Source organism: Convolutriloba macropyga, chromosome 3 (genome assembly GCF_964194025.1).
Source record: "Convolutriloba macropyga chromosome 3, txConMacr16.3, whole genome shotgun sequence".
Taxonomy (NCBI): Eukaryota; Metazoa; Xenacoelomorpha; order Acoela; family Convolutidae; genus Convolutriloba; species Convolutriloba macropyga.
In genome coordinates, this window is record NC_134470.1 from 63,992,134 (window position 1) to 64,006,807 (window position 14,674).

Consider the following 14,674-nt stretch of genomic DNA (forward strand, 5'->3'; position numbering starts at 1 on the left):
GTACTGACATGTTGCCAAGAAATAAAGAAACCTTTCACCGTATTGAAAATAATCCTTTTTCAATTCCTTGTAAATTTCGTGAATAGCTTTCAAATCAACCGTCGCTAGGGTTGTCATGGCGGAAAAATGAGTTTCAAGGCCGCCTAATCCCCTTAATCCCTTTCCGTCTAGGATAACCCCCTATTATCCCATGTTTAAGTATCGTAGGATAACCCCCCCCCCCCTCTCTTGAGACAGTATTTACTTACTACTACCCGGGTTGATCCCCATAAACTTTATTTGGCTACTATATCAAAGCCATATATGGAGTACATGGTGACTTGGTTACCATATAGCTGACCATGAAAAAAACAACATCGCTGAACAAACTCGTAAAACAAACACATATTGCACCCTGAGAGATGAAGAACTCGTCAAGACACTTAGAAAATTAAAGATCACTTATAATGACAACCATATTCAAGGCCATTCATACGTATAATGTCACGTAAGACCACAAGAGCGAAAGTTTGAAAATACAAAAAAAAACGCTCCCGAACAGTTAAAAAAGCAATCTGTCACTGTATTAAGCTCCTAATTAAAATCCAAATCAGTTCGTTGAAATTTCTGATATCTTTGCAATCATACCAAAGACCACAAATATCTAAATTGGTGGAAAGTTGCGGTAAACTGTTTATATGTGCGTAACTTTCAAAATGTTGGATTAGGTATGGGCATTGAAAGAGCGCAAAAAGTTCACATTGGATTCTCGGATAACAATCTGAATCATAAAAGAACCATTTATGAACAATGTTAGCACCGTGTAAAACCATTTATATTACTTGGCAGCAAGTGGTCATGAATGATTTAAAACGCAACGCCGAGACTGCCATATAAGCAATGCATGGGTTTTGAAAAAAAACCGCTAAAATGTGCGTATCTGATATTTGGATACCACATAAAAATCATAAATGAAAATCTTGGTTACTAAAAAGGGACACGAACCATATATGCCAGAGAGCCTCCAGAAATGTTTTCCAAATCTAACAAGATAATTCAAAGCTCACATGGACATTGATCGAATCCGGTAAGATTTGAACATTTGCTATATAATATGAGCATCTGTTACAACGATCTGTCCCGTATGTTTGGAACATTCGAGATATATTAGGACAAATTTCACACCTCTTATTTATATAAAAAAATCCGATCACGATTCAAAATTGTGCAAGAATCTGCCATAATTTTGAATCAGGATCGGATGGTTTTCTAACAATCAGAGGTGTGAAATTTGCCGTAACATTACGTTTCAATTATGTAGAGCGTTGAAAGACATGCGCATATTTTATACCTAAGGTTCAAATCTTGTAAGATTCTTGCAGTATTTTTGCCATCATTTAATCATTTTGCAATGTTTTTCCAGGGTTTTTAACCGATCTCTAGGGAAGTATTATCCAGGTTCAGCCAAACAAACTGCAAAAATTTGAAAGTGAGCAAAAATTTTTCAGATAACGCAGCAATTAAATTATCCAGATCTTAACAATTTTCCCTATTCGATAGAAAAATTGATGTTGGAGTATATTTTAAACGTAGGATTGTTTCCGTTTGCGCCCCTCAGTACGCAACCCCCAATTGCAAAGCACGTGCAATTAAATAGTTAATCATTTGGTAAAAAATATTGCACGTTTATCTGGGGGATGCAAATAATATGCACGCACTAAGGCACAAACGGAAAAGAGACCAACAGTTCATGTTTTTACCAGATAATGTGGATGTTAAAAGAGTCTTATGTTATTGTAAATATTAAATTCATACTCTAAATCTGATCAAAGTGTAACTACAAAATTCATGCCCTTCCTCCAGGTTCAAATTATTGTAAAATAATAGCTTCATTTGCCTGCGGACCTCAAGGCAAAATCAGACCAAAATCATAAGTTTCAATTTATGGCTCGCAGTTTTTAAACCAAGTTTGCCATATAGCTCCTGGCCTCATTCTCGTGTACGGGAACAGATTACTCTCTGCTTCTCTGATATCCCGCAAATTAACATCGGGCCATCGGAACAGAAGCCACGCGTGTTCTTGTGTAAACGCGTGCGATGTCAATTGAGTTGCTCGGCATGAATAAAGGAGGAGGGATTTGTCCTTTTTCATGTCCAGAACGTGGATGTAGTTTACAAGGTGGCTATCGTCGAACTCAAAGGTGAAGTTCTTCATGTTGTTCACGTCGGTTGTGTTCAGAGTTCCAAACTTTTCGAATCTGCTCACAAATCGATGAATTCCTGTCAGCCGATACTGGATTTTCGTACCTAAAAACAGAACTTCAGCATTGACTTTTTTTCGGAAACTGAAATAGTTTTTTTAGAAGCAATTGCAATTGATTATATAAAATTTTATTCATTAACAACCATCAAGAACGCTCAGTAATGTGCGTTCGCACATAAATTTCCGACCCTGCTCATCCGCATTTTTGGCATAAATGCCTACCGAATGAGGAACAGATAGAAAACCCCCAAACATTTTCCAGTATTTTTCAAAAAAAAAAGAAAATGTGTATGAACAAAAAAATCGCACCTGCAACGACGATACCTCAGTGGAGTAAGAAAAGCCGCATTAGATTGATGAAATCAGCCATTATTAAGAAAGGAAGTCAAGGCGAACAACAAAATCAAACAACAACAACAACAAAAATTAATTATATCCAAAACTTTATGTCCATTTTTTTTAAAAAAAAACTTATAAGCGAGGTTAAAAAAGCGTCAGATAAAACTGAAACTAAACAAAACAACTTGTATTTCACTAGAGAATATATGGACCACTCCATAAAAAAGCTCGGTAAAAATTAGACAAAAAAGAACAAAACAACAGCAAAGTAAAAAAAAATTGGCTTAAATTTTTAAAATCAATTAGATTCAAAGTATTGAAAACCATTAGATTGCAACTGAAAGCATCCAACAATTTCATGATCACATACGTGTCTTTAAGAGGGAATTAAGACCTGTCTTCATTCATATACTTATGCGGTTACAAAAAAAACAACAAATAGAGACAACGAGCAAAAATTCAATTAATACTTGCGAGAAAACACTGTCGAAGCCGTAAAGGCATATATTGCCCCTGAAAGTATGCTCAATTGAGCCTTCCTAGAACGCCACTCTCTTTAATGAGAATAAGTAATAAGTAGACAAATAAGTGAAAAATGGGCGAAATTAAGTAATACCTTTGTATTTTTCGAAAACAATTATTTTCAAAGTCATGAAAGCCATTAGCTACAAAATGAAACAATTAAATAGGTATGTATATTCGTGCGAATGAAGCGCTTGAGACCTGTAATTATTCAGAATATGTCTTACGTATACAAAAAGAGCGTTTAATTAGAAGAAAAAAATTAGTTTACTCTTTTTTGAGAACAAACCATTGTCGAAGCCATTAAATTCATAACAAGCTCTTCAAGAATATTAGATTTTGTACAATGGCAACTTCTCACGAGTACAATATATAAGACATGCAAAAAACGAGTCAATGTAACAAATAGACAAAAAAGAAGGAAAATTAAAAACTGTTTTTTATGTTTGCAAACAAAGTCATGAAAGCCATCAGCTATATATGCAAAACAGAATATAGGCTCATTTGTTTCTCCATAAAAAGCCAATGAGACCTTTCAATATCTAGGAAATTTCATGCTCCTAATAAGACAAATAAAAACGACATTTAGAGAGAAATGTAGAAAAATTCAAAAAAATTCTTCGAGAACGGGTTGTCGAAGCCATTAAAACCATAATCCATGCCTTTAAAGAGTTTCAAATGCTCACTTGTGACTTATTTTGAACATTAACGTATTTTGTGAATTTTCACTAAAATGGTTTTGTGATAAAACGAGAAGATAACTGTGGGCCAATGCCTACAGTTTTCTGTAGGCATTGGGCCAATGCCTAAAAATAAAAAGTTGTAAAATCTAGTAGTATCAAAATCAGAAAACCATAACTTAACATGCAAAAAAAAAGATTAAATTTTAATTCAGTAGAAAAAAAAGGTGGAAGAAGAATTCTTCCGTCGCTGACACTACGCTAAAAGTAACCAAATCAAGAGAAAACAGACGACCAAAATCCTTCAAATGAAGAAACGAGAGATATTATTTGGAACTGCTTATGAAGCCAATTCAACTTATAATCACTGAGCTTTAATTTGATTAGCTCTTTCTGTAATTAACTTCTTTATTAACAAAAAAAAATTTAAATTTTTTCTAGAAAAAAAAGACCGACGCAGAGTAAAGCTGACAAAATATTTTTACTCATAACTGAATAGTATTGTTTTTTCCAGACAATGTGGATGTTAAAAGCGTCTTAGGTTATTGTAATGATTAAATTCATACTCTAAATGCGATCAAAGGGTATAACTACAAAAATTATGCCCTTCCTCCAGATGCAATTTATTGTAAACTAATAGATTCACTTGCCTGAGGACCTCAACGCAAAATCAGACCAAAATCACAAATTTCAATTTAGGGTTCGCAGTTTTTAAACCAAGTTTGCCATATAGCTCCTGGCCTCATTCTCGTGTACGGGAGCGATTACTCTCTGCTTCTCTGATATCCCGCAAATTAACATCTGGCCATCGGAACAGAAGCCACGCGTGTTCTTGTGTAAACGCGTGCGATGTCAATTGAGTTGCTCGGCATGAATAAAGGAGGAGGGATTTGTCCTTTTTCATGTCCAGAACGTGGATGTAGTTTACAAGGTGGCTATCGTCGAACTCAAAGGTGAAGTTCTTCATGTTGTTCACGTCGGTTGTGTTCAGAGTTCCAAACTTTTCGAATCTGCTAACAAATCGATGAATTCTTGTCAGCCGATATTGGATTTCCGTACCTAAAAACAGAACTTCAGCATTGACTTTCTTCGGAAACTGAAATAGTTTTTTTAATCAAAAATAATTTGAGAAGTCTGAGCAGTTGCAATTGATTATATAAAATTTTATTCAATAACAACCATCAAGAACGCTCAGTAATGTGCGTTCGCACATAAATTTCCGACCCCGCTCATCCGCATTTTTGGCATAAATGCCTACCGAATGAGGAACAGATAAAACCCTCAAACATTTTCCAGTATTTTTCAAAAGAAAAAAGAAAATGTGTATGAACAAAAAAATCGCGCCTGCAACGACGATACCTCAGTGGAGTAAGAAAGGCCGCATTAGATTGATGAAATCAGCCATTATTAAGAAAGGAAGTCAAGGCGAACAACAAAATCAAACAACAACAACAACAAGAATTAATTATATCCAAAACTTTATGTCCATTTTTTTAAAAAAAAAAACTTATAAGCAAGGTTAAAAAAGCGTCAGATAAAACTGAAACTAAACAAAACAACTTGTATTTCACTAGAGAATATATGGACCACTCCATAAAAAAGCTCGGTAAAAATTAGACAAAAAAGAACAAAACAACAGCAAAGTAAAAAAACCGGCTTAAATTTTTAAAAACAATTAGATTCAAAGTATTGAAAACCATTAGATAGCAATTGAAAGCGTCCAACAATTTCATAATCACATACGTGTCTTCAAGAGGGAATTAAGACCTGTCTTCATTCATATACTTATGCGGTTACAAAAAAAACAACAAGTATAGACAACGAGCAAAAATTCAATTAATACTTGCGAGAAAACACTGTCGAAGCCGTAAAGGCATATATTGCCCCTGAAAGTATGTTCAATTGAGCCTTCCTAGAACGCCACTCTCCTTAATGAGAATAAGTAATAAGTAGACAAATACGAGAAAAATGGGCGAAATTAAGTATTACTTTTGTATTTTTCGAAAACAATTATTTTCAAAGTCATGAAAGCCATTAGCTACAAAATGAAACAATTAAATAGGTATGTATATTCGTGCGAATGAAGCGCTTGAGACCTGTAATTATTCAGAATATGTCTTACGTATACAAAAAGAGCGTTTAATTAGAAGAAAAAAATTAGTTTACTCTTTTTTGAGAACAAACCATTGTCGAAGCCATTAAATTCATAACAAGCTCTTCAAGAATATTAGATTTTGTACAATGGCAACTTCTCACGAGTACAATATATAAGACATGCAAAAAACGAGTCAATGTAACAAATAGACAAAAAAGAAGGAAAATTAAAAACTGTTTTTTATGTTTTTAAACAAAGTCATGAAAGCCATCAGCTATATATGCAAAACAGAATATAGGCTCATTTGTTTCTCCATAAAAAGCCAATGAGACCTTTCAATATCTAGGAAATTTCATGCTCCTAATAAGACAAATAAAAACGACATTTAGAGAGAAATGTAGAAAAATTCAAAAAAATTCTTCGAGAACGGGTTGTCGAAGCCATTAAAACCATAATCCATGCCTTTAAAGAGTTTCAAATGCTCACTTGTGACTTATTTTGAACATTAACGTATTTTGTGAATTTTCACTACAATGGTTTTGTGATAAAACGAGAAGATAACTGTGGGCCAATGCCTACAGTTTTCTGTAGGCATTGGGCCAATGCCCAAAAAAATAAAAAGTTGTAAAATCTAGTAGTATCAAAATCAGAAAACCATAACTTAACATGCAAAAAAAGATTAAATTTTAATTCAGTAGAAAAAAAGGTGGAAGAAGAATTCTTCCGTCGCTGACACTACGCTAAAAGTTACCAAATTAAGAGAAAACAGTGGCAGAGTTCAATAAGCCATTGTTTATTAAAAAAAACTAAACAGTTTTAAAAGCAAAGACGACCAAAATCCTTCAAATGAAGAAACGAGAGACATTATTTGGAACTGCTTATGAAGCCAATTCAACTTATAATCACTGAGCTTTAATTTGATTAGTTCTTTCTGTAATTAACTTCTTTATTAACAAAAAAAATTTAAATTTTTTCTAAAAAAAAAAGACCGACTCATTACAATTAGAATTATTTTTGGATTGTAGCAGTTCAAGATTGGTCCAAAACCTTGCTAATACTGTTCGTCCATTCAGAACGCTCGATTGTTTCGAATATGATAGATCTAGATATTTGGGTAGTTAGAAAATCAAAAACAAATGCTGCGTTCTTGATAATCATAGAGTAAAATTACAAAAAAACAGCAATATTTTACTTCCAGAATACTCTTAATGGAAATTGAAGTAGAAATAACTAGCTTTGTTGCCTACAAACATTGTTTTAGTTGGTTTTGCGTTTGTGTTTCCGGTAAATTTAATCAAAGTGGACTAAAGAAGCCTATTTCGGACAAATTTTGATGAAAAAGGCTGAATTTTGAAACATTTAGACAAACGTTTAGCAAAAAAAATTAAACCAAAATAGTCAACAATACTTTTTGGCTTTAAAAAACAACAATATTATTGTTAACAATTTTTACATTTAGTAGCACAATTAACGAAATTTCAGGCTAAAATTCCAGAAAACGTGAAGAAAAATAACGCAAATGGATCTAATATGCACAAAAATTTAAACCACGATAGCTCGCTCTAGAAAACGAAATTTAGAAAATATTTTTATTTCCACATTCTACGATGGACGGGCTTTTTAATGATACCAGTAACAGCTCTCTACGATGACTATATCGATCGGTCAAAATTGTCTGAACAAAGAAAGCAGTTGAGTATCTAGTTCTTCCCCCCTCAAGAGGGGTTGGAACAATTATCTGTTATTGTAATAATCCATAAACAAAAAATTTGTGGTGAACGGTTTCATTTTTAAATTGTCTCATTAATGAAAAAAACTTTCAAAACCGCCAACACTTGTTTTCAGTGACACTGTTTCGTATCTTTTTCATTATACCAATTATTTGTGAGTATACGTCGTTTCCTGTACTTAACTCCAAGTCAAAATCAGCGCTGGGCAAATCTAATGGCAAATCTAGGTATCAGTACTGATTCAGAGCTATAATCATTACGCATTTTAGACTCGTCAGTTTTGTTCAAGTCAAGGCCCAAACTTGGGAAATCTCAATGCAAGTCTCGAGCAAGATTTTGAAGTTTGAATTCAAGTCTTTGCAATCAAAAAAGGTCCTGAAAAAGCTAAATAGGCCACTACATGATCAGAAAAATACTAACACTTCGAGTCGTTGGCTTTTTCTGACAACTTATACCTAAACTCAGTTTAAAAACAAACTTATAAAATGAATTAGCCGCAAACGACTAAAAAAATACAAAAACACCGAAAACGCTTTTTATATAAAAAGGACAAAAAATAATGACCATTTGTTCCAAATAAAAAGCATCGGATTTGAATTTTTTCCGTTTTTGACCCCAAGTAAGACAAGTTGAGTTAAAAGTTGACCCCGAAATCGTGGCATTTTACAAAAATTTTTATAACTCAAGATCTGTGTTGTCCAAATGTAACAACAATTACGAAAAGAGGGTCGTAGTCTGTTTTTCACTCTACTTCATTGACGTTTGACTGGATAAGTGCTGCAATTGCGTGGTATATAATGGACTGTTTTGTTTGACGAAAAAACATTTAGTCATTGTCATAATCTGAATTATGATTGGCGTTGTATATGTTGTGTTATTTCATCAGATATTCGACATGATTCAGTCTCTGCTTTGATTCCGTTGTCGTATTTTCTGTATGGATGTATCATTAGTGTTGACGTGTTCTTTTGGTTTCAGGTCCAAGCATTTTGACTTTCTACAGACATTTGCGCAATGTTTTTGTCCCACAATTATTGCACTGTCTAACATTTGCTGAACATGTGATTCGTGATCTGATGACGAGATGTTACCGCAATTGCGACATAGGGTGTGTCTTGGTCGTCTGTTTATGACTCTACTTTGATTACTCTGTTTATGACTCTACTTTGCTGAGTTTTGGGTGGATAGGTGTTGCGGTTACGTTGCATGTAATGGACTGCTGCGTTCTCATTGCCTGTGACTCACCGTGTTTGCTGACGTTTCTACTATCCGCAATTGACTTTGTATTTCAGTTTCAATATTAACTGCTAATTCAATTGCCAGTTGTGTTTCAAGATTTTCGTTATAATTTTGCGTTGGATTTCCCCATCAAGCATGTTAGCAGTGAAAACATTGGAAAAAATTGAATCCTCATGGCAACTTAAGTCACAATTGAATGACAATTTTCCTATATATCCCAAATTTTTAAATTGCTTTGCCGTGAAAATGCTTTTGTGTTAAACAAACATATCTACCGAACGTGACCATTTGTTGTTTTGACAAATAATACGTCAGAGATGGTCCAAATTGAAATTGTTGTTATCTTGTCGGTTTTGTGATTGGCGTTTTGGCAAAAACAAAATCTACTTTTGGCTCCAAGACCGAAATTTGACAAGTAAACTGCTTTACCATATCAGAACTTCCACAATCTATCTCCATATATCAATCCTAAATTTTTGTTACATTTTTTGATGGAATTAATTTTCAGCTGCCCATTATGAATCCTGCAATTTCTTTCATTTTCTATGAGGTTTCGATCAAAGTCCTCCTCGTAGATAGGTTCTGGGGATGATCAATTTTTAGGCACTTTGTCGAGCACGAGTAACAAGAATTTTATTATTTTAATAATTGAATTCAAAATGGCCTAAATGTACAAAATTTCGCAGGTATTTATAGTCCGTATCAGTATGAAAATTTACAGATCCGTCTAGATATGGATAAACTGATATGGGTTAATTTACACCTTAGTTGTGAACAAGTTCTTCCCCTTGCCGTATATGGCAAGTACTAGTGCAGTTTTTTGCACTTAACACATTGTTCTCCCTACCTGAGAACTTGTCATTTCTATCTAGTAGGAGGATCGGAGAGTTGGTTTCTGATCATATCTGGTGGTCGGAAGGTCAAATCTATCACATAAATTTAGGGTTTTGTACACTAATAAACTTGTGGTATGAACAAATTTGAATCGACGATTCGGTTCAAATTAGAAGCCATTATTCAGTTTTACTTTACCAAACATCAGGTAAGAAAATTTTCATTATATATCGAAGTTTTAACTTAAGTTGCTAAGTTCGCCACTTCTCGATATATCACATCCTCCTTCCTTTTTAAGCAAGTTTGTAGGAATAGCTTCTCGAAATCTCTGGTTGTTTTTTAATTCTGCTTGAAGTTCTCTTGGCCACTGAAGGTTGTTCCTCTTCAACTACTGAGGTTTCTTCAGTAGAGTTGGGTGACGCCATGTCTATGTCGTCCCTACTGCTCTCAGACTCTGAGTCAGAAGACTCAGTCTTGATGTCCTCAGGTTCCAGCCGTGCAAAATGGTTGTCACTAACAAGCACTGTCTTGTTTGAATTCTTCGGCTGAATGAACGAAGTGTTCTTTCCTTTGCGGATGATGAAAGTAGCTGGAACCGTTGGTGAAATCTTCTTCGGTTTGAAGAGGACTCGTTCACACAGATCAAAATTAGTGACTGCTGAAAGTCGTACTTTGCGTCTCAGTAGCAGTTCTACAAGAGTTTTGCCCCGCATCTTGGAAGTTTTCCAATGAGTCATCAAAGCCCGCTGTAGGAAAGCGGCAAATGACACATTCAGATTTGGACTCCAAGCTTGAATAGCCCGTTTCACTGTTTCACTGGATGGTAGATGGGAGATTCCATCTTTTTATTCACCAGTGATTCACACCATTTCTTCACTGCTCCCAAAATCGGGGCCATTGTCTGATACTAATATTCTTGGTATCCCAAATCTTGCAAAGATTTGATTCAAGTGCACCTTCACTGTTTGTGAGGTTCTATTTCCCGCAGGGAAGGCTTCTATCCAAACTGATCCCGCGTCTACTATAACTAAGATATTACCTTGATCCTTAACGTAGCTCCAGTCCAAGCTGACGTTTGGAGCCTTTCCCAAACGTCAGCTTCCGGCCAAGTAGATACTGTTTTCCCCAGGCTAGGCCTGTTTTCTTGGCATTACTTACATTTACTAACAAATCGAAGAACATCTTAACTGATGCCGGGCCACCAAGCCATCATTTGAACTGTTGTTTCAGTTGCATTTTTGCCTGGGTGAGTCTCATGAGCTTTGGCCAGCATCATGGGTCTTAGTTTGGGTGGAATAAAAGGCACAACTCCTCGAAAGATGATTCCATTGTGAATGGTCAAGGCGTCTGTCTGTTGTTCAAATCCTTCTCTGCTTCTGAGCACTGTTTCCAGATGCCGCTTTTTTTTCGTTTGATGACATCTTGAAAGAGTCGATTCGATCCCAGCTCAGTTTTGATGTCTGACTGGGCCACCAGGTCGGATTGGACGAAGTAGATATTGTCAAGAGCAAAGTAAACTCGATCATTGTCATCGTCATTGTCAAAGTCTATAGAAAGTCTTATAGAAAGTCAATTGAAATTCCTTTCTTCGCCAACATAGCAAGTTTCGAAGTGATCATCTGTCGTTTCCACTGGAGAGAAGCTTTTCGAGTTAGTTTCTCTCATAACGATTCCAAGTCAAGTAGGGCTCGTTTTTTCATTGTTGATTGCGACACGTAATAGTGAAGGAGTCGCGCTCGTTTTAATTCTAGAGCGAATGATAAGCTTGTTGAATGAACTTGTTGTAATCTTGGCGCGATTTCAGATTAAAATTGAAATTCCGCTCGGTATGAAGTTAAGGGCGACTATACCTTCACTCGTTTAGAATTATGGATAGTTGCAGCATCTGTGTTTCTCTAGAAATTCCAGGTTTTGTGGAAAAGACGCAACTCAATTGAATCAGGTGAAATAATATTATAAAATTTAAGAATAAGAAAAGTGGAAAATTTGAATTGACTTCCTCACAGGCGGATGTAAGTCTTATGTATGTGAACAATTTAGTAATTCACGAGGTGTCGCGATATAGCAACAAAAAGTGATAAGGCAACAATATGAACTACATAAGTGCATAGCTATAAAAACCTATTGAAAACTTCGTGTTTTGTTGATTTACTTAATTACACGTTTTTTTGTTTTCCTTATTAAGTTTTTTTCGGAAAACCTACTATTGGCAATAATTTTCATTCCTTGTTCATTTCTTTTCACTTATTTTTATTTCTTCGTAATTATAATCTGTTTTATTAAAAAAAACATTATCTTTTACTTCAGATTGCTCAGCCCTGATGGTCGTAAAAACTTAGGTAATATGAAACGTGATTTTAAAAAGTCATATTCTGATTTCGATAATTTGCATTTTTCAAATTTGAATGACTGTAATTTGAATTTGAAGATTTTGTAGGTTTTCGATTTTGAATGTAAGAATAGCGTTCGAAGTTGACTAGGGCCGGAAGAAACAAGTCACAATCTGATGTCAAGCGGCTCTGGTCATTATTGTTTTGAACAAGCAATATGAATTAAATGTTAGAAATTTGAGAGTGAACAGCCTAATGTAAGTTGTGCATAAAATAATCTTAAAATAGCGAGAGGCTTTACTTGTTCCGCATATAACTGGCAAAAGAAATGAAGCGTTGAGGCACAAGATGGAGCAAGATAACAGGTTATATATACGGCCACGACTGATTGCGATAGCGATATCGATCGAGAGCAACCAAATCGTGTAATGCTTAGCACACTAGCCTGCGCTTGAAAGAAAGAGATGCTGGTTCGAACCAGGTACGGGTTCATTTTCGCTGTAGTTTGGCCTACTTACACACCACGAACATTACAATTCAGTGTGTGTGTGTAATTTTAATCTCGCCCTAGTGATGAGCGGATTCAAATCTTGCAAGAATCTTGCAAGATGATTCAAAACTTGCAAGATTCTTGCAAGAATCTTGCAAGATATCAATCAAGGCAAAAAAATAAATCAGGTTACAAATGTTTTAGAAAACATCTTTGAAGCAAACTATTGTTTATTAAACAAATTACAAAACCGAATTCAATGGAAAAAAATTAGCTCGGATTCAAAATCTCGCAAGAGTCTTGCAAGAATCTTGCAAGTTTTGAATTCTGGAAAATTTATTTGTGTTACAAAAAGTGTTAGTTTTTGGTCAGGTTATTTTACCATGTGGAGTTTCGAATGTGTTGAAATCGTATTTGGCACAGTGGAGAAAGGCCTCTGTTGGGAACACGGATCTTTTTATCTCGTACCACGTGCCCAAAATGTCTTCCAGGTGAACTGTTATATTCGGAAACGTCTCTACATCTGGACATGGCTGCATCATTTGTGAAACTCGCGCCTCTATTCTAATACCCACAACGCAAAAGAACACCATACAAAACAGAAAAAAGCACCGCATTTTAAATCAACTCGCAAATCACCTTCAAATGTTTCAAGGATTGCTTATTTTGTGACGACAAACAAAGGAATTAGCAAAGGTGTTTGATTAATTGGTGAACTGATCAAATCTGTTTGATGTTGAGTTTTAATTAGGTTCACTGCAATTTACCAACAAAATAGATTTAACATTGAGCTTGAATAAAGATAAAATTAGATACAAATTTTAACTATAACACCTAAAAGCGTTTGAACCAGTGACCATGAAAATTCTGCCCGTCTGTTTAAAAGTAATGGATTGGTGGGCTTCAATCTTGGCTTTAACGAAGAAAATATTTTTGAGTTAATGATTTTTGATTATTATTGTCAAAGTCTTCTGCGTTGGATTATAAGAATCAAAAACTAACTATTTTTTGATAAAAAAAATAAAGTAATTCTGTTTTGCTCATCAACATGTTTCAACAGTATGTTATAAAAATAGGAAGTTTATATTACTCAGACCAATTTAAATGAATAGAAAAATACTTACATTCTTATATACAACGCAATTGCAACACTTATCCAGTCAAAGATCAATGAAGTAGATTGAAAAACACTACGACGTACTCAGACAAATTTAAATGAACAGAACCAGGAAAATACTTTTTCTGTTATTTCTAATTCTTTGTACATAACATCTTATTGTCAGATCAAAAGAACAATCAGTTTTTAGTGCAGGAAAAGATAGTTTGTTCAAAAATGCGAAAAAAATAGCGCAGTGCAAGTTAAGGCCAGCTAGTTTTCAATTTGCTTGTAAAGGTTTACTGTCGACCGTCTCTATGGCTCGCAGGGCACTGTTGCGAAGACCCAATCTTGAACCACAGCTGGCAATTGATTTAGCAGTTAATATTGAAACTGAAAAACAAAGTCAATTGCGGACAGCAGAAACGTCAGTATACACGGTGAGTCACAGGCAATGAGAATGCTGCAATTCATTAGATGTAACGTAACCGCAACACCTATCCATCCAAAACTCAACAAGACCAAGACCCACTCGTTGTCGTAACTGCGGTAAAATCTCGACGACCGATCACGAAACACCTGTTAAGCAAATGTTAGACAGCGCAATAAATGTGGGACAAAAAATTTGCGCAAAAGTCTGTAGAAATTCAAAATGCTTGGACTGAAAACCAGAAGAACTCGTCAACAATATTGAAAAATCCATACAGAAAAGACGACAAGGGAACCAGAGCACAGACTGAATCAGTTCGAATATATGATGAAATAACCCAACATATTTAACGCCAGTCATAATCCAGATTATGACAATGACAAAATGTTTTTTTGTCAAACAAAGCAGTCATTTATATACAACGCAATTGCACTACCTATCCAGTCAAAGATCGATGAAGTAGAATCAAAAACAGACTACGACCCTCTTGTCGTGATGGTTGTTACATTTGGACAAAAGATCTTGAGTTATAAAAATTTTTGTAAAATGCAATGATTTCGGTGTGAATTTTTAACTCAACTTGTCTTACTTGGGGTCAAAAACGGAAAAAAAAACAAATCGGAAGTTTTTATAATGGGAAAAAAAGT

General features: G+C 34.9%; 2 protein-coding genes across 2 annotated transcripts in view; one reads left to right on the plus strand and one right to left on the minus strand.

Annotated features, from left to right (window-relative positions):
- Window positions 1-14,674, plus strand: part of LOC142336349 (cathepsin L-like) — a 73,117-nt gene that overhangs the window by 49,203 nt on the left and 9,240 nt on the right. The window lies entirely within an intron of this gene.
- On the minus strand, window positions 1,718-13,144 carry LOC142337195 (uncharacterized). Its single transcript, XM_075386329.1, has 2 exons — window positions 12,884-13,144; window positions 1,718-2,286 (listed from the first exon to the last, which is right to left on the minus strand). Exons 1-2 carry the CDS (start codon window positions 13,116-13,118, stop codon window positions 1,922-1,924), a joined length of 600 nt encoding a protein of 199 aa, XP_075242444.1. The 5' UTR covers window positions 13,119-13,144; the 3' UTR covers window positions 1,718-1,921.